Below are 24,538 nucleotides of genomic sequence, written 5' to 3' on the forward strand. Positions count from 1 at the left end.
TATATATATATGTGTGTGTGTGTTTTGGCAGGTTTTTTTTTTTTTTTGTTTTTTTTGGAAAGTAAAAAGTTGAGTCTTTTCTTTTCTGTACATAGGCTTTCAGAAACAAATGTACATAAAACATGGCTGTTATTTTTTTATTATTATTTAATGTCAGAAGTGTTGAAGTACATTCAATATTGTTCTATGATTGTATGTTGACAAAAATTGACAAGTTTTGAAAAAGTTAAAATTCTTTTGGAATAAAAATTAACATGTCTACGAGATATATAGATATATATATATTTGTGTGTGAATATGTTTTCTGGGTTTAGTGGGATAGGAAATGTGATAAGAGTCCAATAGATTACAGTATGGGGTTTTTAATAAGGTTTAACCCTTTAAATTAATAAATAATATGATTATTATTGATGAGGAGTATTTAACCCTCCTGTTGTCCTCGAGTCAAGGTAGGAAGGGAGGAAGAAGGAAGGAAAGGAGTGAGGAAGGAAGGAAAGGAAGTAGGGAAGGACAGAGGAAAGAATGAAGGTAGGGGGGAGGAAAGAAAGAAGGAGGGAGAAGGGAAGGAAGGAAAGGAAGTAGGGAAGGACAGGAAAGAATGAAGGTGGGGGGAGGAAAGAAAGAAGGAAAGGAAGGAAGGAAAGAGGGGAGGAAGGAAAGGAAGTAGGGAAGGACAGAGGAAAGAATGAAGGTAGGGGGGAGGAAAGAAAGAAGGAGGGAGAAGGAAAGGAAGGAAGGAAAGACGGGAGGAAGGAAGTAGGGAAGGACAGAGGAAAGAATGAAGGTAGGGGGGAGGAAAGAAAGAAGGAGGAAGGAAGGAAAGGAAGTAGGGAAGGACAGGAAAGAATGAAGGTAGGGGGGAGGGAGGGAGGAAGGAACATAAAACAGATGGGGTAAATTTGACCCGGGAGGACGACAAGAAGGTTAAACTGAGTTATATGATCCAGATATTTTAATTAGTGCACAAAGAAGTAGCAGAAACTTCAATTTAAATGACCACAATATACATATATATATAGAAATATAGATATATATGTGGATTTGGGTACCTTTTGGGTTTGGTTGGATAGGAAATGTGATTAGAGCCCAATAGATTATGGATTATTGATGATGTTTAACCCTTTTAAATGAAGAAATAATGATTATTATTGATGAGGCGTATTTAAACTAAGTTATATGATCCAGATATTTTAATTAGTGCACAAAGAAGTAGCAGAAACCTCAATTTAAATGACCACAATATACATATATATATAGAAATATAGATATATTAGTGTGAATATGTGGATTTGGGTGTTTTTTTAAGTTTATTTGGGTGTGGTGGGATTATGAAATATGATTAAAACCCAATAGAGTATAGGGTTTTTAATAATGTTTAACCCATTTAATTAAGAAAAAATAGTTTTTTTGATTTAGTAGGATGGGAAATGTGATTAGAGCCCAATAGATTATAGATTTTTTATAATGTTTGACCCATTTTCAATTAAGAAAAACTATAAATATTATTGATAAGGACTATTTAAATTAAGTTATATGATCCAGATATTTTAATTAGTGCACCAAGAAGTAATGAAACTTTGTTTAAAGTGACATAAGGAATATCTGGATCCCAATTAATGTGTGATCAGCTAATATTAAACAATATATCTGTATTTATGACAGATATGATATGCTGTGTGCAAAACAAATGAAACCTGATCAAAGCACTATTAAAGGACAAGTGCACTGTATTTCTAATGTATTTTAAATTAACACTAATGAGACTAAATTAACATTAATATAGTTTTTCCTCCTGTTCATACTGACCATTAGAAGATCCCTCCATAATGCTCTTATAATGGAAAGTGATGGAGGACTAAATCCACAGCCCTCCTTCTGTGTAAAAACATTTATTTAAAGGGTTAATCTGAAGCTAATATGAAGCTTCAGTCGTCCAAATGAGTCAAATCAAGTCTTTTTACAAGCTGTACAAAGATTAAATCAAAGTTCAACCGCCTGCTGCTGTTTGATAATCAGCTGATAACACGTCATATGACACCTGTGCTCCATTTAAACCGGGTTTCCCCTGCTCTCGCCCTTCCTGCTACATAACAAACCTCTCAACGGGAACACACACACCCTGATGACGCGGCGGTGACATCATCGGCTTCGGAACACACAACCGGTTCCACAGGCTGAGTCGCATTTTCCACCACATATAATCTGAATCCATGTAAAGGTCAGTGATGGTTTCTTTGTGTCCATGTGGTTTAGTTTAAATTTAAAGGGGTTAAAATGTGAAAATAAACGTATGAATAACTTGCACACATTCTTTTTTTGTGGACCCAGCATCAAATTTCTGCTTTTAATCCATTTAGAGAGAATATATTAGAGGATTATGGCAAAAATGTCTAAGTGGTGTAACCATAAAAACTTTGTACCAAATAATTCAACTTGCTTAAAAACAGTAAATTGTCAATAAAACACCATATCAACTAGTTTGGCATGATCTTACATTATAACTTTATATTAAATAAAGGTAATGGAATACAATTGTTCTAAATATTACATTTACTCTGGTAACCATGGAGATCAGGAACCTGCTTTCTTTCTCCTCTTCCTCCTTTCTTTCTCATCTTCCTCCTTTCTTTCTCTCTCCTCTTCCTCCTTTCTCATCTTCCTCCTCTCTTTCTTTTTTCTTTCTCCTCTTCCTTTCTTTTTCCTCTTCTTCCTTTCTTTCTCTTTCTTTTTCCTCTTCTTCCTATCTTTCTTTTGTCTTTCTCCTCTTCCTCCTCTCTTTCTTTCTCCTCTTCCTTCCTTTCTTTCTCGTTCTCGTCTTTCTTTCTTACTACGTGGATAAAATATGTATTATTTATCATTCTTTTGTGGTTACACCATTTGACATTTTCAGGAGCATTCAGTCTTACTTTTGGTTAAAAATGGTGCAAATGTCATTTCAAATGATATAAAACCAACAAAAATACTAAATGTACATTTTAACAAACCTGATGCTGCTTTTAAAACTAGTTTTAACATATTTTTGAATTGACCATCTTGCCAACCCTTATGTATCTATCACTGAACCGTGTGTAAAACTAACAAAGTGACACTCATCTCAATCAAAACAACCAAGTTAGTTAAATCTGGAAAAACAAAAAAAAAGAAAACTCGTTTATTGAATAAAGAAAAATGAAAACAGGACAGTCTTTCTCTCTCTTTAAGTAACATTTTGGTGACAATCCTGCTGATCTTTAAATACACCACTGAACAAAAGGCAGTACTCAGGAGTGCTTTCTCCACAGTCGTCCTCACATAACTTCTCTCTCTCTCTCTCTTTCATCCTCTGTGTGTAAAACAAACCTTCCTACGAGTGAATTTAAACAGAAGAGACGATGAGATGATGCACCTGCTTCATCTGGACCCTGAAACGCTTCAATCAGGGTTCAAACTTGATATATATAACGATGCCCAGCTTGCACATACAGCTGAATTTATATATATATATATGTATATATGTGTGTGTAAAAAAACAAACCTGTAATGTTACCATCTGTCATTTTGGGGCTTCATTTAAACATTTTTAGTGTTAGTTTAAATTGTGAAACTTAGTATTTTACACAAACTGAGACTTTGTGTGATTTTGGCAAATGTCTTTTACATGAGACAAGAGTTTGCTACACCTATACGAAGGATAATAACTCTTGTTTTTTTTGGATGAAACACGTAATAAAAACACGAAATGAAAACACCTCAAAAAAGAGAAAAAAAGAAAAAGCCGTACACCATCACGACACAGACCGGTGATCTTTCTGCCTTCCAAACAATCTACCACACAGATCAGAGTATGCTTGTATCTGTATTTAAACACCGTCCCCTTCCTCCCCTCGCCCCCCCCTCCATGCCACGGTGCTCCTCTTCATCCTCCTCGTCCTCCTCGTCAGTTACTGCGTCACCGCTCAGTCTTTTCGGAGGTTGTTGAGTCTCTCCTCCAGGTCGGCGTCTGCGTCGGCCAGAGCGGCCTGAGGCTCGGCCTTCTTTCCTCCGGCCACCGACAAACTCCCTCCGGTGCTCGGGAGGCCTGAAAAAGGAAAGGGGAGGGGGGGAGGGGCTGTTAATATAAGACCCCAAGAAATATAAATAGGCATGCAGAGGAGGAAGGAAGTGTAGTTTCATTTTTCTTACTTGACAGCTCGTCGGACAGATTCAGACCCAGCTCGTCCAGGACTTGGGACACGATGGCGTCGCTGTGTGAAGAAGAAGAAGAAGAAGAAGAAGAAGAAGAAGAAGAAGAAGAAGAAGAAGAAGAAGAAGAAGAAGAAGAAGAAGAATAAGAAGAAGAAGAAGAAGAAGAAGAAGAAGAAGAAGAAGAAGAAGATATTTAAATATAATTTAATATTTATAATAATATAAATAATATTTATATCCATATTTAAAGGATAAACCCGTCTATTTTGATCTGCTAATAAGTATTGTGTGTGTGTATCTAAAGCCTGATATATGTGATTCCTCTGTGCTGTAGATCTCTGTTGTCCAAAAACTATTAAAAACACAAATGAGCCACACAGCTGCACTGAGTGACAGTTTTTGGACGACAACAGCTGATGTCTACGGCTCATATCAGACTCTGGATACACACACACACAAAGGACCTCATGCAAGAAACACTAGTACACACTGATCTAACCCTGTCTGTAGAAGTATTGCTTTAGTAGTAAACTAACTTTAACTATGACATAATGCCAGCTTGCAATATAAAGATTAACGGCTGAAACTACAAAGCGACTTGCTACTTTTCCACAATGCAAACAGTGGAGACAGCGTTCACAGCACGGGTCTTTTTTCTCCCCATTCTTTGACTTTCTTGGGAACTTTAATTCCACCACTTACACTACTTAATAAAACTCAATTTTTTCTAAACCGTGGGTCACATTAGGAGAAATCCAGCTAAAAGAAAAGTGTATAGGATGTTTTTACAGCTATCAAATGTAAAAATAGGTCAAATTTGACCCTGACAAGTATGTATGGGTTAAAGAAAATCCATAAATGTTGACTTGGGCAAACCAGCAACCTCTGATACCGCTCTGATAGATTATTGCTTTTCATTTTTATCTTCACTTGCACAGCTGCCTGTTTGCTCCTCACATTGACAGACGAATCCATCTCAATCAATTCTGAGCCACGTGTGCAGAAACTAACACTGAAGTGACACAAAGCTGCTAAAGAAACATTTAGTAGTGTCCAATCACATTTAAAGCCTTAAACGCTGGGCACTATGTGTTAGGAGGGATTTATCTGCCTCACAGGTCTTTCTATATTGATGTAAAACCTCTAAAAATAAAACTGAAACATGGTCCTTTAATGTCTTATCCATTACTTTTTTTTTAAATTGAAGAGCCTGAAGAACAAAAATGTATGACTGTCCAAATCCTTACTGTCTGAGCTGTGTATGAATAGGGAGGAAAAAAGATATGATGTGCTTGTTTGGAAATCTTAAATACAAAAGAATTAAAAACTACATAAATGTGGACTATGGTTTCTTCTCTGTCTCTTTCTTACCTCTCCTCCTCGTCGTCTTCATCACCCATGGCGTCGTCGATGGCGTCATTCATCATCTCCTCCTTCATGTCCATGATTTCACTCTGTCGCTCAAAGTCCATCATGATCTTCTGGATCTGAGGCAGTTTCAGCTGAGGAGACGAGACAAGATAATATATTCCTTTATTAGTCCCACGAAAATGTACATTATTACAGCAGAAAGTGGAGAGTAAAAAAAGAAAGAACTTCAATAAATAAAGAACAATAACTGGATGGAAAGAATAAGAGATCATCAACACAGGAGGTTTGTGTCATAGTGAGAGGCAGACCTGTCTGTTCATGGTTGCCATGGCTTTGGTGACGCCTTTCATCGCCTGCGCCATGCTGTTGTTGGACTTGAGCGTCTGAATCTTGAGGCTGACGGCTTGAATGTTGGCTTTCATCATGATGAACTTCTTCACGTAGCGTCTCGTGCGAACCAGATCCTTCGCCATGATCTTGACGGCGTCCTGAAGAGATAAAAAAAAAAATCAACCACGTCACCGTCAGGATTCTCTCGCTTTATGAACTATCATCTCCTCAGAAAGCAACGTTTATTACTGTGTATCTCAGGAACTTCTGCATATGGCACATTTATATATTGCAGATGTATTTACACAAAGATCCTGTTAACTATACACAGTATTTTATCTATTTTAGTCTTATTATTGCATTACACTGCTACTCTTTCCCACTGTACTGCTGTGTCAATCTTCAACATCTCATCTTATCTCCCTTCCTCTCACCATCTGTCCCTGTTTGGCCATTTTCTTGATGTCAGCGATGATCTTCTTCTCCTGTTGCTCCAGTTTCATGCGCTCTCTGTCCAGCTCTCTCATGGCTCTGTTGAGCGCTCTCTGATTCTGCTTCAGCATCTCCTCCGGAGTCTTCCTCTTCCCAAACAAGAAGTCCATCTATTTGAAATAAAGAAATACAAAAAAAAGCAGAATATCAGTACAATTAAACTTTATATACAAGATGTATTATATCAGGATAAACCTCTTGATATCCTATGTCATGAGTGATGATTAATCCTCATTTATCAAGCAAATAAATGTTGAATATTCTCTATTTCCAGCTTATCAAATGTAAGGATTTGCTGCATTTCTCTGTTTTATATCATTGTATAAGAAATATATTTGAATTGCGGACAGCTGATATAATTAAACAAGCAATTAAAGACATAACTTTGGGCTCTTGGCAGGCCTGGGCAATATATGATTATTTATGAAAACTTTTATTATGTAAATCTTTTAACTGCCAGTTTTAGTTGTCTTTAACTATAACAACCCCGATGTCAACGCCAGTCAGTGTTTTAACCCAATACACCAGATTATCAGTGTTAGGGAGTAACTAGTTACATAATTTAACTACAAAATTAATGTAAGTGTAATCTGTTACAGTTACTGATGAAAATGTTGATGATTATAAAGTAGGTTACATCTGAAGTCAGACCTTTAAGATTTTACTCAGGAGGGTTTTTTCCTCATTTTTTAATATTTAACATGTTACTGAAAACATATATTGATGTTTTTAATTCTCTAAAATCAATATTTTTTTCTATATTTAGTAAATAAATCATGACGTGGGCTTATTTGGAGCACACATGGGCTTAAATGGAGTCACAGTACCAATTAAACCCACTTTATTCATCAAATATATTTATTTTATATTCCAAAAATCTACATGAACTAATGAATACATTTTCAAATGAGAGATAAATGTTGCTTTATAAGAAATGATCTCCCTTATAAATCATGTCAGTATCCATGAAAAACATTTGGACTTAGATTTTGGTGCTTAATGGGAACATTTACCCTAACAGCTGATCTTAGATCTTAGGAAGGACGGAAGGAAGGAAGGAAGGAAGGAAGGAAAGAAGGAAGGACATTTACCCTAACAGCTGATCTTAGATCTTAGGAAGGACGGAAGGAAGGAAGGAAGGGAGGAAGGAAGGAAGGAACACTTATCCTAAAGGCTGAAAACATTGGTTAGAACATTAGAAAAGTCATCAAATGTAATAAGTTACATTACTTTGATGAAGTCATTGAAATAGTTACATTACTTATTACATTTTAAATAGAGTAACTAGTAATCTGTAACCATCCTAACACTGTTTTTAACCACATACGTCGACCAGCAGGATAAAATTAACCTAGCAGTGTGTGTGTGTGTGTATATGTGTGTGTGACTGAGTGAGTGTGTGCGTGTGTGTGTGTGTGTGTGTGTGTGTGTGTGTGTGTGTGTGTGTGTGTGTGTGTGTGTGTGGTGCTGTTATAATGGAGAGAGTTACTCAGCTGTTAGTTATGTGATCAGAGGCCTGTGAGGAGTCTTAAACTCAGCCTTGTTTCAGCTCTTAGCAACAACAACATGAGTTAAACTCTTAGCTTCTTACCTTAGTATCAGCTGATGTCAGACAGCAGTAGTAATCCTAACAGTTCACCGTGTTGTTCAGAGCAGCCTCCTCCCCAGACTTACACAGGAATCTTCTTTTTTTTTGAACGATTATTTGTTTTCGTTTCCTGCTCTTCCGTGTTGCGATAGTTTCACTTCCGGGAAATGACGTAAATGCGTAAGCGAATGAGAAATAAAAGACGTCGGATTGTTCGTGCAAGGTGTGTGTGACCTTTCAAAATAAAATGTTTATTCATAAAGAGATTAAATTGTTTTAATTGGAAAAAATATATATTATTATTTTGAGTCTCTACAATATATAGAAATAAGAAATAGATCAAAATATATTCAGAATGTTTTAATTGAAGATGTATGTCACTTATACTTTCAATTATTGTTTTTCCTTCATTCTTTTTAAATTGTTATATATTATTTATACCTTTTTTAAATGTATTTATCTTTTATTTATGAACTGGAATGACTGGCTGTTTGTATATTCTTTGTTTATTCTGTTCAACACAAAATAAAGAAACTTTCTTTTAATTTCATAAAGAAATTACTTCTTTTGTTTTTTAATTGATGATCCTTTATTTAAAGATCCAGACATATTTTTAAATGTATATAAAATACTCTACTTTAAAAAAAAAATCTGATATATTTTTCTTTAAACATTTTTTAAAATAATAATAATGAATTTTATTTATAGGCCCCTTTCAAAGCCCTCCTTAAAATGGGATATTTAATGAGCTCAGTGAAACTTTTCCTTTTTCAGCAGATACATTTAATAACAAGCTGCACATTCATCATTCTGCACACTGAGGCTCAAACATCAAACAATAGGAACAAGAAGAAAAACACATTTTTATCTACGTGATGTGGTTTGTTCACTTACATTATTGAAAGAAAGATAAGCATATAAGAAAAAGAAAATATACAGAATATTATATGTATAAATCCTCTTATTGCTTAGATGGTGGGTACATTTAGTTTCAAAGCGTTTTAAATATAATTTCCCCCACGAACAGAAAAACATTAGACTTTTATTTTACAGGTAAAACTGTCAACTTCCTGTCATACTCTCACGTGCTTGACGCAGCCGCATGGCCCATGTGCGTCAAGGCCGCAAAATTACAGGCTTTGTATCAGGTCAGTCAGTGTTCATGGATACACAGAGGTAACACAGTCCAGACTTTACTCATGACAGACTCTGAGTTAAACCTGATCCTCTGAGGCAGCTGGATCACGTTTCTCTGTGTTCAGCTACACTTCCAGGTGCCTTTGGAGATACTTAAAGCTGTTTTAATATGTGGTTATTCACTCCTGCACATCAGCACAGGATGCTACTTGTCTGTACTAGAGGATTAAACCGGCCTGCATCAGTCACAGGTGCAGTTTCTCTCTTTGCTTCCTACCATAAAACAGATAATCTCCTGTGCTCTGATGACAGCGGCATCAACCCTGTGGTGAGGAGACGCCGCAGTGTGTTGAAAAGCTTCAGCATCCAAAACAAGCCCGATGTGTCCGATTGGGAGAGGTCATCTGTGGGTAAAGCCAAGAGGATGGAGAAGCCGGTGTTGCCGAAGGAAATCCAGAAGAGAGACCAGTTTAGAGTATCGTCTGAACTCAGGAAACTGTCTCTGGAGGACTCTGGAGAGAAGGAGCGCCTCCCGCCGAAGCAAAGGTCAACACCGGACTCCAAAAAATCAGACAACTATGAGATCCTGTTCGGCATCGCTCCATGCGTCCTGGCGCTCACTCAGGGTAGAAGAAAAGCTCGTAAACTGTTCGTGAAAGATGGCGAAACCTCAAACAGAGCTTCTGTGATAAAGGTGTGTGAGGAAGCCCATCAGAGAGGAGTACAAGTCCAGCGGGTCAGTAAGAAGGATCTGGACATAATGTGTGCTGGGCGAGTCCATCAAGGAGTTTGTCTGCAGGCCAGTCGGCTCAACTATCTCACCAAAGACTCTACACCCAAAACCGGAAACGACACCATCCCTCTTTGGCTTGTCCTAGCAGGAGTTCAGGACCCGATGAATCTCGGCGCCATCCTTCGTTCCGCCTACTTCCTCGGCGTGGACGGAGTGGCGAGCAGTCTCCGCTCCAGCTGTCCTCTGTCTCCAGTCGTCAGTAAAGCCAGCTCAGGCGCCATGGAGGCCATCGGGGTCTACGGCTACGAAAACCTGGAAGATATGCTGAAGCTGAAGGTGGCACAGGGTTGGCAGGTGGTCGGCACCGTTGGGGCTGAAGCACCGGAGTGCCAGATTCCCGTCACCCAGTGTTCGGACTTTAAAATGACCAGACCCACGTTGTTGTTGATGGGAGGCGAAGGCGAAGGATTGTCCCAGAAGCTGCTCTCTCTGTGCCAAACGCTGCTCACCATCCCAGCCGGCAGAGAGTTGTACCCCGGTATAGAGTCTCTGAATGTTTCCGTAGCTACGGCCATCCTGCTGCACTCACTACTGTCCTCCAGGAAGCCGACCAGATAACGACCACCACGAGAAAGCCTGGACTCTAACCAAAGATGGATGGAAACTGAATCAATATGTGCCCAATTCATGTATATTGTGAGAGTAAAGTGTATGTGGGTGGCTATGATATTGAGTGATGTATTTAAATTGAATGTTAAACTGTGATTTTATAGTATAAAGCAGGTGATATATATATATATTAAAAGGCTAAAACCAGCAATGAATTGAAGTATTTTCTTTGTGTCCAATGAATGATAGCTTATTTGTTTGTGCCATTGAGCTTCATTGTTGTCCAAAAACTATTAATGACCTGCACGGTTGCACTGGATGTTCCTATCATTACTATGAACCTATGAACGCACACTGTAGTTTATCTTGAGTCAGTCCCACAAAGAGCTGCAGCTAACGTTTATTTCATTATTAGTTTGTCTGTTGATCATTTTTCTTGATTGATCAATGAGTTGTTTGGTTTTTAAAATGTCAGAAAATTGGCGAAAAATGTTGAATTTGTCCCGACCAACAGTCCACAACTTCGATATTCAGTTTACTGTCCTACAAGAATAAAGACACCAGAAAAATCTTTACATTTGAAAAGCTGGAACCAAAAAGAAATTACTCAAAAAGATTAATTAGTTATTACAATAGTTGCCAATTAATTTTCTGTTGATCGATTAATTGATGAATTGGCCAATTGTTGCAGCTCTAATCCCACACACACTCACACACACACACACCATTTTACTGCTGCAAGCATTCACTAGAGCACCAAATGTGTATTAATCCACAGCAGAAAATAGTCCCTAACAAATGCATTATTTACTGTTTTATAAAAAGTGAAATAATACATTTGTAACCTGTTTTTAAAGATTTAAGAACCAGCGAGGTTTGAGCTGAGAGCTACAGATAACATACATATTGATAGATTGAGATTAAACATTTGATCTTCTCACCAGATTTGTTGACTGTAAGAAAAAATATCGAGGTTAGATTGATCCTTTTAAAATGCTCAGGATTATCTCTCCTACCAGAATTGTGATATTCAGTATGTCTTTCTTTTTACTGTATTAAAAACTAATTCCACAGACTGGTTGTGTGTGAAGTGAAGTGAAGTTTATGAGAAGGTTTTATCAGTTGGGATATATATTTTGAATAAAGTATTTGATTATAATTATCCTTGTACGTACAGTATTTGTCATGTTTTCTACTTTTTTTTTTGTCTTTTTGTTCTGATACTATGACAGACACCATCAGGGCTGCACCTCTCTGAATTTAGTGGTTTTAACAGCCTGAGTAGGACTTATATATATATATACACTTGGTGATGATATATATATATAGTCCTTGGTCTTAGATTTGACAGATACATGAAATAGATTTATACTCTTTGGCATTGTGAAGAAGGCTTTGAAACAGTCGTGTAAGGAGATGAAACTGTCAAATTATATTTTAACAGTTGATTGAGTGTAGTTAAATGTGCAGACGTTTTGGTAGTATTTTTAAAATTCTAGTGAAAGCCCTTTTGCACGAAAAGTGTACATGCACAGTTTATTTTCTAAGTGTAATTAGAAAGCACCAATATACCACTATACCATTGATCCAACCTTGCCCCAGCAACCACCAGCCTTTATCTTGTACCCTCTTGTCGACCGTCACATACACAATATGGTCAAATGTATGAGGACACGTTAACATTACACTCATATGTGATTATTGGACATGTCATTTTAAAATCATGGGCTTTAATCTGCAGCTATAACAGCCTCCACTTTACTGGGAAGACTCTCCACAAGAATTGGGAACCTTTCTGCAGGGTTTTTGCTCCCATTCAGCTATAAGAACATCAGTGAGGTCCAGCAGTGATGTTGGGTGATGAAAACCTGGATCAAAAACAAGGGTTCCTGTTCATTTTAAAAGTGTTGGATTCAGGGGTCAGAGGTCAGAGCTCTTCCACACCAAACTGGGAAAACATGGACCTATGGACCTGGATACCAAAAGTTATATTAATATCAAAAAAGTCATAATCTGCACACATGTAAAACCATCATATTGAACAATGGTATGTTACATTAACACAGTTATTTGTAATTTAACATTTGCACATTACATGATACTGTTTTATACTGGGGACTTTTGCACACTGTAGGTCAATATTTAACATTTTAACTCTATTTTGTTAATAAAGTTATATCACCTATCTTTCACAGTAGTGGCATTTCTCTCTTACTTTTTTATAGGTACTTTTGTTTTTCTCTTACCTTCTATTGTTTGTCCACTATGCAACACAACAATAAGGTAAATTCCCATCTGTGTGTAAACCAACTTGGCATTAAACATGTTTCTGTTTCTGTTTCTGACTGTGCATGGACGTATTGTCATGTTAAAACAGGAAAGTCCCTTCCTCAAACTGCTGACACAAAGTTAGAAACTATTGTCTTAAATATAATTATGTGCTGGAATTAAGGGACTCAGACCAAACCATAAAAAACAGCCTCATGGGGACAGGTGTGTCCACATACTCTGTCTTGGCCATTTATTATAAGGTGGACAAACAATAATGCTGATTTCTCAAAACTCATATCACAGTGAGTTGTAAGGTCTTGTGTATTTCTGACACTGAATCCCCTGGTGGTTTCTGGCTTTGAGGTCAATGTGTTATTTTATTGTTATCACCTGTAGTAAAAAAACATCATCTGATATCTGGAAAACTGCCTGTGTCATCTGAGCTGGAAATAGGGTTTTCCACAAACTGAAAGAAAATCTGGTGCTTACCTTGATCATATCTGATGAGGGTGAAGAAATGACTTACATGGTTCATGTTTCTACCTCCAAGATATATCTTGAAAGATATAAAAACTCCCACTAAGAACTACAAATTACAGGGATGACTGTATGAATGTTTACTCTGCTGTGAATGTTTGTTTACTTTTTGTGAAAAACAATAAACACATGTTTAAAAAAAACATTTATTTGACAGCTTTAATTACTTTATAGATGAAGCTCATAATACATATGTACTTTTACTGCAATACTTTAACTACATCACTCATAATACTTATTTTACTGCAGTACTTTAACTACATTAAGCTTATAAAATGTATGTACTTTTAATGCAGTACTTTAAGTACATTAAGCTCATAATACTTATTTTAATGCAGTACTTTAAGTACATTAAGCTCATAATACTTATGTACTTTGACTGCAATACTATAACTACCTTTTTTTTTTTTTTTTTACAAATACTTATTTTACTTAAGTAGAATTTGTCCTGCAGGGCTTTTACTTGTAATGGAGTATCCTTACATTGCTGTATACTTAAGTAAAGTATCTGACTACATCTTCCACTATTGCAGTTTATGTATTTACTATATATATATTTACCATGCTGTGTTAATAATAAATAAATAAATAAAAACGGGGGGGTTTTCCACACGGTGGCAGTATGCACATGCAGAGCTCCTAACAGACCGGTGTGATGACTGAGGAAGAAGAGTGGCGCACACAATACATCGCACAACTGACAAGGGTTGTGTCTCCCTGCTTTTCACCATAAATTTACAATTGAGTGGAAACTTGTGAAAAGGAGGGCAAGCAGCAGGAGCGGATCTTTTTTTGGGGAGGGTGTTACTCTCTCTCTTTATATATATATCTGTATGTATGTGCGTGTATATGTGTGTGTGAGTGTGTTTTTTTTATATCTGCACACTGGATAATTTTTCTTTAACGAGACACAGAAACAACCATTGAGTGGAAACCATCGGCGAGAAGAGAAGAGGTTCAACTTCTCCTCCTCTTCTCCCCATAACATTTGGATTTATACACGTACACAAGCGTTGTAAAGGAAGCTGCATGAAGGAGCTGCCCGGCCCGGCGGGGGCTCGGCCGACACCCTCGTTTATGGAAATCGACACCGAGGCTTTAACACTCGGGCCTTGATTTTTTTTTCTTTCTTTTTATGACGGAGGATAATCGTGAAGAAGAATTATATGTGGATACGCGATATATTAACACTCTACGGATGATTTATTGATTAAAATTATCCAGTTTTTCCAAATTTTTTTGGGACAAATTGATCGGCTAACAGCTGCTAGCTAGCCCGGAGAGCTAACGTTACGTCTTTCTTTTGATGCAGCCGTGTACTCCTCGGCCATCAACTAAAAAAATAATATAATCTAATTGTTACACATTATAAGTCAAATTAGCTTCTTGGTGTACTATCCAAAATTATCCAAACATCATCTTTTTTTTTTTTTTGGTACAAGAATATATGTTTATTCTTCGGGCAAATTGTATTGTGATGTATTGAGCTAGTTCATGCTATGCTATGCTACAAACGGCTAATTAACCGTCACTAAACTAAACATTAGCTGGCTTTAAATATAACCTTCTTATTTCAGGTTTATATCCAAATTCAAAACATAATAAGGGTTAAGCTTGTGTTCGTACTATCCTACAAACGGCAAATTAACAGTCACCTAAACTAAATGTTAGCTGGCTTTAAATCTGAAGTGTTTTTTTAATATAACGTACTTATTTCAGGTTTAAATTTACATTTAAAACATAATAACGGTTAAGCTCGTGTTCATTCTATCCTATAACGGCTAATTAACCGTCACCTAAACTAAACGTTAGCTCGCGTTTTGTTAAAAAAAGAAATTACGTTATTATTTCAGGTTTAAATCTAAATTAAAAACATACTAACGGTTAAGCTCGTGTTCATACTATCATGCAAACGGCTAATTAACCGTCACTTAAACGTTAGCTGGTGTTTTTTATTTCTAATATAATGTTCTTATTTCAGGATTTAATCTAAATAAATTCAAAACAACGTTGAAGCTCGTGTTCATGCTATCCTACAAACTGCTAATTAACCGTCACCTAAACTAAACGTTAGTTGGCTTTAAATCTGAAGTGTTTTTAAATCTGAATTAAAAACATAATACAGTTAAACATATGATTACTGGATAATGTCTACCAGTGCGTTAACAGTAACTGTAACGTCGTGTATGTATATGTAGGGTTAGTGGCCTTTTAAAGCTATAAGTGGCTAACTCATTATGCTAACAGCTTTTTTTGGGAAATTCAACAGTTATATTAAGCCATGCCAACATAAGTGTGGTTATCATTTTTGAAATAGACACACTGGTACATTAGACATTTATTATCTGCATTTAAAAAAAATAAGTCTTGTCTTTATTTTTTTGTTGTTTACATGCGTTTAACTTATTTTTGGGCTTGTGTGGCTAGCTAGCTGCTTTAGTTAGTTAGCCGTCAGCAGCCATGTCCTGATATTTTATACACGATTAAGGATGTTTTAAATAAATTCACGCATCCCTTTTTTCTCATGTGGAATTAAAGTTCGTGTTCATATTCACTGAGATGACACTCAAATTTCGCCGAAAGAAAGGCTCCGAAGCCAAAAGACTGTTGTCAAAGGACGGTAAATAATAGCCACTGGTTCCGTTAACGCCATTTTAACCGGCGCTCCTCTGCTTATAAAGGGGCCTGTGTGTGTGTGTTTGGTGGAGGGGAGGGGAGGGTGGGGGGGAGTTGAGTTTAAGTGCCTTTTTAATATTTTTTGGAGGTGTCACTGGAGTTACTAAAAGAGGAAGGTGCTGTTTGATCATCATCATGGAGGGCCTGAGCCGAAGCACTGGACCCAGGCGGAGCCGTCGGTCCCGTTCACAGCGAGACAGGGACCGGCGGAGGAGGCGAGTGGACCTGGCCGAGCAGAGGGCCACATCCCTGTCCTCAGGCTCCGACAGAGAGGCGTGCGGCACCAACAGTGTGCTGGGTCCCGGTGGGAGAGAGTGCAGACCCGGGTTTGGGAGACACAGGCCGCCACGCCGGAGGAAGAGGGAGTCGGTGTCCTGCGAGGAAGACATCATCGATGGCTTCGCTATAGCCAGTTTCATCAGCCTGGAGGCTTTGGAGGTAAAATGTCAAAAGACTTTTAAGGTTTTCACCCACACCCCCACCCTACAGACATAATCAGCTGTCACTCATCACATAGCATTTATTTTACACTTGAGTACAACGTGAAGGACAGTGGCGGAGGAAGTATTCAGATCCTAAAATACTCCATGAAAGCTCCTCCTCAAGCAAAAGTACACAGGTATTAACAGTGTAGTTAAAGTACATAAATAGTATGAGCTTGATGTATTCCACTTATACTGTAAGTAAATTATACTTAGGTAAAATAAGTATTTGCAGACAAGTATGTCAAAGTATTGCAGTATAAATACTACAAACTTGATGCAATCAAAGTATTGCAATAAAAGATATGTTATGATTGATGTAGTTAAAGTATTGCAGTAAAAGTACATAAGTACTACAAACTTGATGTATTTAAAGTATAACAGTAAAAGTAGTTGTTTGGTCCCTCTGACTGATATATTATTATATATGACATCATTAGATTATTAATAGTGAAGCATCAGTGTTAGAGCAGCATGTTACTGTTGTAGCTGCTGGAGGTGGAGCTAGTTTACACTACTTTATATACAGTTAGCTAGTTTAGTCCAGTGGTTCCCAACCTAGGGGTGGGGCCCCTCCAAAGGGTCAGCAGATAAATGTGAGGGGTGGTGAGATGATTAATGGGAGAGGAAAGAAGAAAAAACTAAGTTCTGATAAACAAATGTGTTTTCAGTTTTTGGACTTTTTCTCTAATCGTTAATTTTGGCTGAAATAATGTGTAATGTATCATTTGAACATTTATTGAAATGAAACCGTGTGAGAAGTTTAGAGGGAAACATCAGTATTTGGTGGAGCTGTTAACAACTCATAGACATCTGAAATGTGAGCCTGACTACACACTGAACAATGTGTTGTATGTTAAAAGCGTATTATATTATCCATTGTTTCTAATATTCATCTAAAAAGTAACTAAAGCTGTCAAATAAATGTAGTGGAGTAGAAAGAAATGAAATGTATAAAGTAGCATCAAATGGAAATACTACAGTAAAATACAAGTACTTCAAAACTGTACTTTAGTAAATGTACTCGGTTACTTTCCACCACTGGTGACCGATGACACATTTTTCATAGCGCAGTAGTCAACTGGCACAGTCTTTACCCTAATTTTTTTAAATTGATTGGCATGTGCAGGGCAGAAGACGACTATTTTTAAATCGCTGTCCGTCACATCAAATCATGCCTTCCTCCCTGAAGCCAAAGGTGTGAAAAGGGGGCTGAAGATTGAACTCCTCAACTCTTAACACCATTCCCTCCCTCTCTCGAAAAAAAAATAAGCAATCCACTATCAGGCCCACCCGAAAACCCCCAAAGGCATCCCTTTCCTCTCTCTCTCTGATGGGTTCTGGAGAGGCCTCAATTATTCATGTTCTAATTCTGCGAGGTGTTGATGAGCTGCCAAGTGGCTTTACAGCCCCCCCAAAAAAAAGAAAAGAAAGAAAAAGCTAATCCGAATGAGTGTAATTGTGTATTACTCAACAGCAGAGATGTTGTTGTTAAAGTAGTCGGGCGAGGGTGCTTCACCTAATACTTCTCATTCCTCACTTGCTCAGGTCAGTCAGTCGTCTATCCATCAAGGCGGGACGGGGAAGTAACGAGGCCTAAATTAGCATGTTGAGCTTTAAATTCAACATAATATTAGTATTTGATGACTATGAAAATGATTTAAATATGAGCTAATCTGCCTTCTCGATAATTTAAATCAGGCGTTCGTACATCTTATCTTATGCCATCTGTTTTTACCCTCTGGACAGGAAACCAAGTTATTAGTCAACAGGTTATGTTGTAAAGTTGCTTCTTTCCGCCTGCGGTGACACGATACACAAAAGGTTTCGGTGTGTACCTCGGTTTCTTTGGCGGGGGTTACAGCATGGTATGTTTTGGCTACAGCAGGGGCAATAAAAAAAAAAAGAAAGAAAGGAAGGAAACAACATTTTGGAGCTTTTATTTCTATATATGTAAATGTGTAGAAGTAGCTCATTAGTTACTGAAATGGAAAAGCAAAAACAAGCTTTCTGTTTCCTGCGAGGAGTTGAGACTAGAGCCCAGCCGATACTGGATTTTTGGGGTCAATGCCGATATCAATAATAGTGGAATAAAACAATACGGATATCGATGTATACTTACAGAATATATACATTAATACACTTTTTTACAGTTGTCGATCAAATGTGGTTATCACTTGTGACAAAGACAAGTAATGAAGACATATTTTACAGTTTAGGAATAAAACTAATGTATTTAAGTGACACCTGTGAACAAAAAGTGTAAACTTCATTGAGAATTTAATTATCAACAACTATAAACAAACAAAAACAGCAAAAAAACATGCATGTATCAAACTTGTATTAAGAAAAAATAATTAAAAATGGTGCCTATATAACTTAAATTATTAATTATTATATAACTTAAGTATCAACACATATACGACAACATATGCACCGATACCGATATTATTATAATAATAATACATTTTATTCATAGAGCGCTTTTAACAATACTCAAAGTGTGCTTTACAGAATCAAAGACAAATTTAAAACAATAAAACCAAACAGAATAAATGACAAACACAATCAATAAAAGCAATGCAGAGTAGAAGAAACACAAATAAATAGAAAAACAAAACAAAAAATAAAAGAAAAAACATCAAAACAATCAAACATTAAAAGCAGATTTGAAAAGGTGAGTCTTGAGAAGTGATTTGAATTTGATATATTAGTCAGGCTCTAGTCGGGACATCTGCTGACAGACTGTTTTCTACTCATTTAAAATCACTCAGAACTGGTTATTACAACATATCGTCCGCCCATGTCGAAAATCAGATGTTTTTTTATAATAGTTACGAACGTCTTTAACCAAAGGCGGAGTGGAAAACTGACTCATAGCAGAGAGAGGAGGCTGATATAGTTAAAAAATAAGGTGATAATGGCACATATTTTAATAATAATGACAGCAGGAACACCAATAAGAGCATGCTACCCAGGTGGATACTTTATTATTGTTCCACATGTTGGAGTAAGTGGATTATAATTCAACTATGTCTTTCTACATATGTACACAGTTAAAGAGGTATTTTTCTTGCCACTGTCCCCAAGTTCTTGCTCATAGAGGGATGTTGGGTCCCTTCAATTTAAGTTTAAGAGTAAAAAGTTGACCTGCTCTCTGTTAAAAGTGCCTTGAGATAACTTTTGTTGTGATTTGGTGCTGTTTAAATATAAATTGAATTGAAATTATAAGCATACTGAACTGAGGAAAGTCAAGGAGTCAAGTAGATGCATGAAAGAGAGTGAATACCGTACTCATGTCCTGGTGATTATTTAAAAAAAACATTATGTGATAAGATAATGAACATCTACATCAATAGGCATGAGTCTATTGATGAGTCAATAAATACAGTGCCTAGAAAAAGTATTCTCCCCCTTTTGTAGGTTTTCCCCTGTTTATTGCTTTTATAGATTAAATCATGATCGATTATAATTTGGCTTAAAAAAAACCCCCTAAAAAAACCAAAACAACTCTTCAATGTCAAAGTGAAAACAGATTCCTACAAAGTCAATTAATTAAAAATATATGATGTAAAATAAGTAGACACTGTAATAAATAGGTAGATAAAGAAGTTACCAAACTGAGCACCCTGCATCCAACTATTCAGAGGGGAATACATTAACGGTTACACCCTTACGCCATGTGGTTTTTAACAGTCAAATTCATCAGAAAATGTTAATATAATGATGGTTTGTCACAATCTGAAAGAGGAAATAACTAAACACACCATAGAAAAAAATTCCCCCAAAAAATTCCACCTGTATTCCCTGGAGGAATGAGCCAATTTCCCCCTATTTTTAGTTATTCAGCATCTTTTTAGTTTGCAATGAAACTTTATTTGATTTCACTTATCAATGGTTTAATTTTGCATGTAAGTCACCTTTTTATATTTCACTTTTCATGATCTGAACTCACTTATTTTTCTCTCTTGAGGTTTAAAGAATCACATTGTTGTCAGTCTGGCTCTGCAGTAGACCGTCATCTTTAGATTGATTGATTTGCTGATTATTAGTTTTAGAGCTCAAAGTTTCGCTGCTATTTTAAGTCTTGATATGATGACAAATGATTGACAGAGACAATAATCGTTAGTTGCAGCTCGAATTCGATTGATTAATTGTCGCCACTCTGCTCTGAACATACAGCGTGTCAGAGGTTCCCAACATTTTTATCTTGTGACTCCAACAATAACAAACAGTCCATTAATCAATTAGTGGCCAAATATTAGATGAATCACCAACTATTTCCATTATTGATTCTTAATTTTGAGCCACTTTTTTGAGAAGAAGATTCCCATATGCTCTAATTCCAGTTTCCTACATGTGAATATTTCGTCCTCTGACAGTAAACTGAATGTCTTTGAGTTGTGGGCTGTTTATCGGAAGAAAAAACTAAACTTTTGAGGCCGCCATCTTGCAGCGATCAACTTTTTTCATATAAATATAAGCAAGTTTATTTAATTTTTAATATTTATTACGAGCCTGAAGACATAAAACTACAAAGTAATCGTGTGTGTGTGTGAGAGAGAGTTAGAAATCGACTTCTTCCCTAACTCGTTATCAGTTTATAACCCTTCAGATGATAGTGTTAATCCCTCGGGGCAGATAAGTGCTGAAGAGGAAGTAATGCACTTTAAACTTATATCCCATAGTAAATAAATAAAACCTGTGTGGAGTTTTTTGTGGTTGACGCTGCGTCACAGAGATGTTGATTCAACTCAACTGACTGTAACAAGGCGTTCCTAATATTTAGCATATATCTATATATATAAGTATATATGTTTAAACAAGGCGGACACAATATGAGACACGTTTAAAAAAACAAAAAGAGGTCCGAGACAACACGACCACAAAATACAGTCTCAGATCTTAGTGTGTTATTACAGCTGAGGTAATGGACTCATGCAGGCTGTTGTATTGCGTTACATCATCGTGGTGTTTCCTGTATTTGTGATCAGTCGGTGTTGAAACTGCACAGAAATATCAGGTCTGTCGGAACAATCATCGGTTTATTTTGGTAGTTAAAACTTAAACACACATGAAGAAATAAAGTAAATAATCATATGTCCCTTTAGAAATAGTGACAAACCAAAAGGAATAAGTAAGTAAATAAAGCCATTTCTGACTGAAAAGGTGCTTATAATACAGACCCTTTTTTACATTAGTCATCCAATAGCACCATACATTCATAATAATTGGCTATATATATAATTCACATATAATATATAATGTTTCCAGCTGTTAGGGTAAATGTTCCCATTAAGCACCAAAATCTAAGTGCAGCTGTTTTTCATGGATACTGACATGATTTATAAGGGAGATCATTTCTTATAAAGCAACATTTATCTCTCATTTGAAAATGTATTCATTAGTTCATGTAGATTTTAGAATATAAAATAAAGATATTTTTGATGAATAAAGTTGGTTTAATTGGTACTGTGACTCCATTTAAACCCATGTGTGCTCCAAATAACCCACGTCATGATTTATTTACTAAATATATAAAAAATATTGATTTCAAAGAATTAAAAACATCAATATATGTATTCAGTAACATGTTAAATATTAAAAAATGAGGAAAAAACCCTCCTGAGTAAAATCTTAAAGGTCTGACTTCAGATGTAACCCCTCCAATATCTTCATAAGTAACTGTAATTGAATGACACGTTTTGTCCTCAGTGTATATACATATATATATATATATATATGCATGGTTATACATCCCCATATCATCTTATCAGCCTGTAGCTTCATGCTTATTGATAACACTGATTTATTCTCCCCCTCTCTTCATTCTCCGATCAGATGGACTGCTCTCTGAAGCCCACTCAGCGCAGCGACATGCTGGGGAGGAGAAACAAGGGGAAGAGAGGACCGGAGGAGAACGGCGGAGGTCCTCTCTCAGAGCCGGAGGAAGGAGCTCCACACAGCTACTCCAGCAGCTGTTGGAAGAGCCGAAATAAGAGGAGAAAGATCGAGGTGAACGGACGAGTTATGACTCCTGACGTGACAAGAAAGAGAGCTTTGTTAATCTTTTTCGGGTTTTTATCTACGTTCATCTTGTCGTGCAACATGTCGAGTTTAGTCCTTATCAAACAGTCGTTGTGTGTTTACATTTCTGCAGCGCTACCATTGAAAAATGAGCTGGTTTAACTGGTTTATATTCACGCTATCGCACAAATTCATCAATCAGTCAAGGATGTTTTATTTTAATGAAGCAGCGCAGGGTTATTTATTCCAACCAGGAAATACAGTTTTATGTAAAGATAAGGTTTAATCGCTTTAAATTATAACAGTTTATTCCATTTAGCCTCATTTACAACCTTTTAAAACCTACTGGAGCTAATATTATATATTCTATTTAATCTAGGGACACCCTTTGGAGACTGGCTACATCGTAAGTTTCTTTATTGTACTGAACATCCTGTTTGTGATGCATCATTTATTTTAATCTTATACTGTCAACCAATATATTCTAATAGATGCAAATCTTCCTCTGTCTTCCTCTAGTGTGACACTGAGAGTGATACAGGAGACAAGGTGTGTACTGCTCACTTGTAATATTGTCAATTAATCAATTAATTACACTCTTTTCTTATTAGGACATGAATGTGTGACACTTCTGCTTGTCGTAGTAATTATTCCTGTGTATTAAAGTCAATTTCCGTCACATTTTCAACCTTTTTTGGTAGCTAATATGTTGGATTATAGTCAGTATAAATAAGAGCATCGTTCTCATTAAATCTTATGTTTTGTGTCCTTAATTCAGGCCTCCGACAACGACATGGATCCAGTGTTCACAGTCAGCACAAGGAAAGGTACGATGAGAAATTCACTGCGCTCGGCGTTCGTGAGACGATTCACTGATGTGTCAGTGGGTCCCTCAGTAGGCTAAATTTAGATCTTAACAGAAAATTAGTGAAGTAGACGCTGGATTGTCTTCATTCTTGTGTCGTTCAAAGGGACGACGAAGTGGAGTAAATGATCTGATAATGTTAAAATGATAAGAATAAGAAACACAGAGCAGACACAGCGATGAACGATATGACCTGAAAAGTTGGATTTAGTTAGAAATGACTTAAAAAACAGACAAAACCATTACAATACAAACATTTATTACACTTATTAACTGGTCAGGACATTATGAGGACTTATTTTCTAGTAATTAAGACCTAAAACTGTGAGTCTGGATATGTTTAAATGATATTAAGTCTCACTGAGTCGAGTAAGGGTCCTGTTGTGTTGCCACAGGTATCAGGTCTGTGAGTTAGTAAAGGAGATGAAACACTAGTAAATAGTGCAGGATCTCCGTTTCAAACTCTGAAAATCTTTCTAAGAATTTGTGGTGTTTCTTTTTATTTAGTTAAATGTGGTAAAGATGCAGCTTGCATGTGGCAGACTTATAGTATGAATCTTAACTTTTGTGGCTACCGGAGCATCAAGATTCCTCCTCCTCATATGATATTCATTTAGAGACCTCCTATAACTTTCCACATTTTTTGGGGTTTGAGGTCCTTCTTATTTCGCTCTGATTGATGTTTTTTTCTTCTTTATAGTCGCGGAGCCGGCCCCCTCAAACATGGGCACATCCATGGGCAAAATCTGCCCGCCTCTCCCGGCCCGCAGCGGCGTCTCCCGGCTGATGGTGACCCCGAGAGTTTCCGGCCTGGAGCGAAGTCAGGAGAAAAACCTGGAGCCGCATTTCCCAGAGCCCGTTGCTTCTTCTACCTCGTCTGCCTCCTTCTCTTGCCTGCCTTCCCCGGTCGCGGCCTCGGGCACGATGCCCCGCCACAGCCCGATGAACACTAACGGCGGCCGCCACAACGGCAGCCCGCCGCTCTCCAAACCCAAACCCTTCCTCACATTGCCTGGACGGTCTCACTCGATCTACAACAGGTCTGACACTGAGGAAGATCTCCATTTTTGGTTGATAATATGGGCTGTGTTCATGCATGTGGCATCAAATTCTCCAAAGACATTCTTTTTAACACACATATATATATATTTGTTATTTCAATCAATCACTTATAATAGTTCTATAATACACTGTATAAACAAAATTGCTCCTCTGGGATCCTTAGGGACAAAAATGTTCCCCATTGAAACCTGTTA

At 36.9% G+C, this 24,538-nt stretch overlaps 3 protein-coding genes across 6 annotated transcripts in view; 2 read left to right on the forward strand and 1 right to left on the reverse strand.

Annotated features, from left to right (window-relative positions):
• Positions 1-3,116: 3,116 nt before the first annotated feature.
• chmp2a (charged multivesicular body protein 2A) lies at positions 3,117-8,094 on the reverse strand. Its single transcript, XM_062442629.1, has 6 exons — positions 7,949-8,094; positions 6,300-6,467; positions 5,844-6,023; positions 5,536-5,666; positions 4,162-4,223; positions 3,117-4,057 (listed from the first exon to the last, which is right to left on the reverse strand). The coding sequence occupies exons 2-6, from the start codon at positions 6,465-6,467 to the stop codon at positions 3,936-3,938; spliced, it is 663 nt and encodes a 220-aa protein (XP_062298613.1). The 5' UTR covers positions 7,949-8,094; the 3' UTR covers positions 3,117-3,935.
• Positions 8,095-9,131: 1,037 nt separating this feature from the next.
• Positions 9,132-10,567, forward strand: mrm1 (mitochondrial rRNA methyltransferase 1 homolog (S. cerevisiae)). The gene has a single exon (XM_062442601.1). The coding sequence runs from the start codon at positions 9,252-9,254 to the stop codon at positions 10,431-10,433; it is 1,182 nt and encodes a 393-aa protein (XP_062298585.1). The 5' UTR covers positions 9,132-9,251; the 3' UTR covers positions 10,434-10,567.
• A 3,354-nt stretch (positions 10,568-13,921) lies between these two features.
• Positions 13,922-24,538, forward strand: part of fbrs (fibrosin) — a 28,064-nt gene continuing 17,447 nt past the window's right edge. For all 4 annotated transcript variants that reach the window (XM_062442570.1, XM_062442572.1, XM_062442571.1 and 1 more), the window contains exons 1-6: positions 13,922-16,346; positions 22,232-22,405; positions 22,797-22,823; positions 22,937-22,966; positions 23,196-23,244; positions 23,983-24,322. In XM_062442570.1, the coding sequence (XP_062298554.1) occupies positions 16,044-16,346; positions 22,232-22,405; positions 22,797-22,823; positions 22,937-22,966; positions 23,196-23,244; positions 23,983-24,322 (923 nt within the window). In that variant the 5' untranslated portion in view covers positions 13,922-16,043. The remainder of the gene's footprint in view (positions 16,347-22,231; positions 22,406-22,796; positions 22,824-22,936; positions 22,967-23,195; positions 23,245-23,982; positions 24,323-24,538) is intronic.

Source organism: Scomber scombrus, chromosome 21, assembly GCF_963691925.1.
Source record: "Scomber scombrus chromosome 21, fScoSco1.1, whole genome shotgun sequence".
NCBI lineage: Eukaryota > Metazoa > Chordata > Actinopteri > Scombriformes > Scombridae > Scomber > Scomber scombrus.

Excerpts from the sequence above, each read along its gene's own strand:
- chmp2a (XM_062442629.1), bottom strand. The coding sequence starts at position 6,467 with ATGGACTTCTTGTTTGGGAAGAGGAAGACTCCGGAGGAGATGCTGAAG. Across the intron at positions 6,024-6,299 it reads TGGCCAAACAGGGACAGATG|GACGCCGTCAAGATCATGGC; the intron begins GTGAGAGGAAGG and ends TTATCTCTTCAG. Across the intron at positions 4,058-4,161 it reads TCTGTCCGACGAGCTGTCAA|GCCTCCCGAGCACCGGAGGG; the intron begins GTAAGAAAAATG and ends TTCCTTTTTCAG.
- mrm1 (XM_062442601.1), top strand. The coding sequence starts at position 9,252 with ATGTGGTTATTCACTCCTGCACATCAGCACAGGATGCTACTTGTCTGT.